General features: G+C 47.3%; 1 protein-coding gene across 1 annotated transcript; it reads left to right on the forward strand.

The window, feature by feature from the left end:
• Positions 1-661: 661 nt before the first annotated feature.
• On the forward strand, positions 662-1,919 carry LOC123065988 (uncharacterized). Its single transcript, XM_044489165.1, has one exon. It carries the CDS (start codon positions 1,061-1,063, stop codon positions 1,502-1,504), a length of 444 nt encoding a protein of 147 aa, XP_044345100.1. The 5' UTR covers positions 662-1,060; the 3' UTR covers positions 1,505-1,919.
• Positions 1,920-2,603: the final 684 nt, after the last annotated feature.

A 2,603-nucleotide genomic window follows, 5' to 3' on the forward strand; every position in this document is an offset into this window, starting at 1 on the left:
GGTCGGAGGTGGGCGAAAAAAAAATCTACGAAGGTTAACTTACGAAAAAAAAACCGAACGAAAGTGGTGGGACGAAAATTGACCGGCGGAGACTACCAACTGCTGCATTAGGAGTAAAGATAAAGTGGCCTTGTTTAATTACAATAGCATTCGCGCTGCTTTTGTGTCGAGCGAACGAGTTTCGGATCTGACGTGGCAGGACTTCTTGAGCCGAGATGCGTGCATGTTATCCGACGGCAGGCAGGACGTTCGCCGGAACTTGCTACAAATCAGTCGTTCGCCTAATATTTTCCGAAAATAAAATCATGTAACTCTACTACTTAAAAGGAACATAATGTTTTCATTTCACCTCTTTTTCCACCATCCCTTCGTCTAATATATGATAATCAATCATCTTAATTTACTTAGCTTCTGAACCAAATTCTATTTTGATTTACGTACCAAACTTCTAATCAAAATAATAATTCACGGTCAGAATTTTATTAACATTTATTTACATAATCACATTATTATTGACAAGAAGCTAACGTACATAGAATATTTATACCTCGTCACAACGCATGGGCATTGTTCTAGTATATCTAAAAGTTGGGCAGTTTTTTTAAATGTTCACCTTTTAGATGCTTAGAATGATTCGTACTGAGACTATCAACTCGCCAGGGTGCATGCCGCTGCTTGACGGCAACGACCTTCTCGAGGGAGAATCAGGCCAGCGGAGCTCAACAGCAGCAAACAACAACGACGCAAGCATCAGCTGCTCCCCTCCACAGATTATCCGAAGAATACTGAAAAATCCACACCAAGAAATATCGCAAATATGGAATGGTCGCTGGAAGACACCGTGTGGTGAATTGCCATTGACCACAACCCGAGTCTCCGGGGACGGAGAGACGAACCCGCCGTTTTCACTGTCACTGGCAACCCAGGAGCAGAAAGACCGGCAACTACTTGGTCCCTGACAGACACATCTCGAGCGCAGACAGTTTACCAGAGGGAACAGTGCACATTTTTGCACCGCTCGCTCTTCGAATTATCTCAGGCGAGGGAGGAGGCAGAAATCATGGACGACGCCGGCCTGGTGATCGCCGCCGCGTTGACAGGCGGAATCTTCGTCGTGTTGCTCGTCCTGCTCGTCGTCGTCCTTGTCCGGAGGCGGTGGCTGGACCGCGAGGGCGTGGCGTCCGGCCGCGGCTTCGTCCTGTTCGGCGTCTGTTGCCAGGACGGCACCCAGGGCCGGTTCGTCCGGACGTCGTCCCTGGCCAGGAGCCGGCAACGGGCGGCGCGCGGCGGCGAGGAGGCGGATGACGAGCCGGACGAGGGCGAGCTCGAGAGGTGGAAGAAGATGTTCGGTGGGCCCACTAGGTGCCTGTCCACGATAGAGGAGGCCACGGAGAAGGGCACGTCGACGGTGGCAACGCCGGCGTTCTGCTCGCCGGCCGCGTCGCCCGACCGAAGAGACGCCAGGGCTGTGCAGACGGCGTCTGCCGGCGTGCTCAAAAGTTGAGACTTGCTTATCTTGCTCTTGTAATTCGTGATGTGCAGTAGTACTACACAAGGAAATACTCCCTCCATTTCTAAATATAAGTCTTTTAGAGATTTCACTATCGACTACTCCCTCCGTTCCTTTTTTTTCTTTTGAAGTTTACTACATACAAAGCAAAATAAGTGAATCCACACTCTAAAATATGTCTATATACATCTGTATGTAGTTTGTAGTGGAATCTCTAAAAAGACTTACATTTCGGAACGGAGGGAGTACTAGCAAGACATATGCACCACACTAATAAGTCGAGCGATCATGATAGCTTGTTATTTTGCTATACGTAGGGCTAGTAATTTTTTTTCCACATTAATTGAAGTTCTAATTTATCGTACATCAAACTTCTTTTTCTTATAGAAAGGACCCCGATATTCAAACACTAGGAATTTCTTTCTGCTACATGTATTTATAAAGTCTATATGAATGTTTTCTTTTGCAAAAGAAAAGGATTCCAATAATCAGGAAAGATCATTACAATCTCTTGGCAGAGAGTGCGAATTTCATCAGGTCCATTTTACAGCCATAGAGCAGTGCTGAGGTACAGAGTGACCCAAGTGTGCAAGTGGATGGCTGTATAAAGTTTATGAGGGCGTGGATGTTGTTCTCTTGCCCAAAAATTGGTCGTGCCAATTCGATGCAATCACCTTGACCCCGGACAAATCCTTCAAAGCATGCCGGCATCTAGGGCCTCTTTCCCTATGAAGTACCTAGGCCTCCCACTCTCCATTTGGGAACTAAAAAAAGGTGGATTTCCAATATCTAGAAGACAAGGCGGCAGGCAAATTGGTCAGTTGGGCAGGCCAAAACATCACTACTATTGGGCGCGGGAGGCTCTTAAGGACAATGCGTGGATTTTCAAAATCAACATCAACACCGTCGTCACTGGTGGCCACATTCGGGAATTCTTCACCCTTTGGATGCTCGTGCATGATTTCTCCCTTGATGTCCAAGTCGAAGATGGAATCATTTGGAAACACGCGAATGATAGGCTCTACACGGCGGCCACCGCCTATAAGGCTCTGGCTTGACGCTTTCACCCATGGACATCATGGTTTGGAAAGCC

The sequence above is a fragment of the Triticum aestivum genome, chromosome 3B (genome assembly GCF_018294505.1).
Source record: "Triticum aestivum cultivar Chinese Spring chromosome 3B, IWGSC CS RefSeq v2.1, whole genome shotgun sequence".
Lineage (NCBI taxonomy): Eukaryota > Viridiplantae > Streptophyta > Magnoliopsida > Poales > Poaceae > Triticum > Triticum aestivum.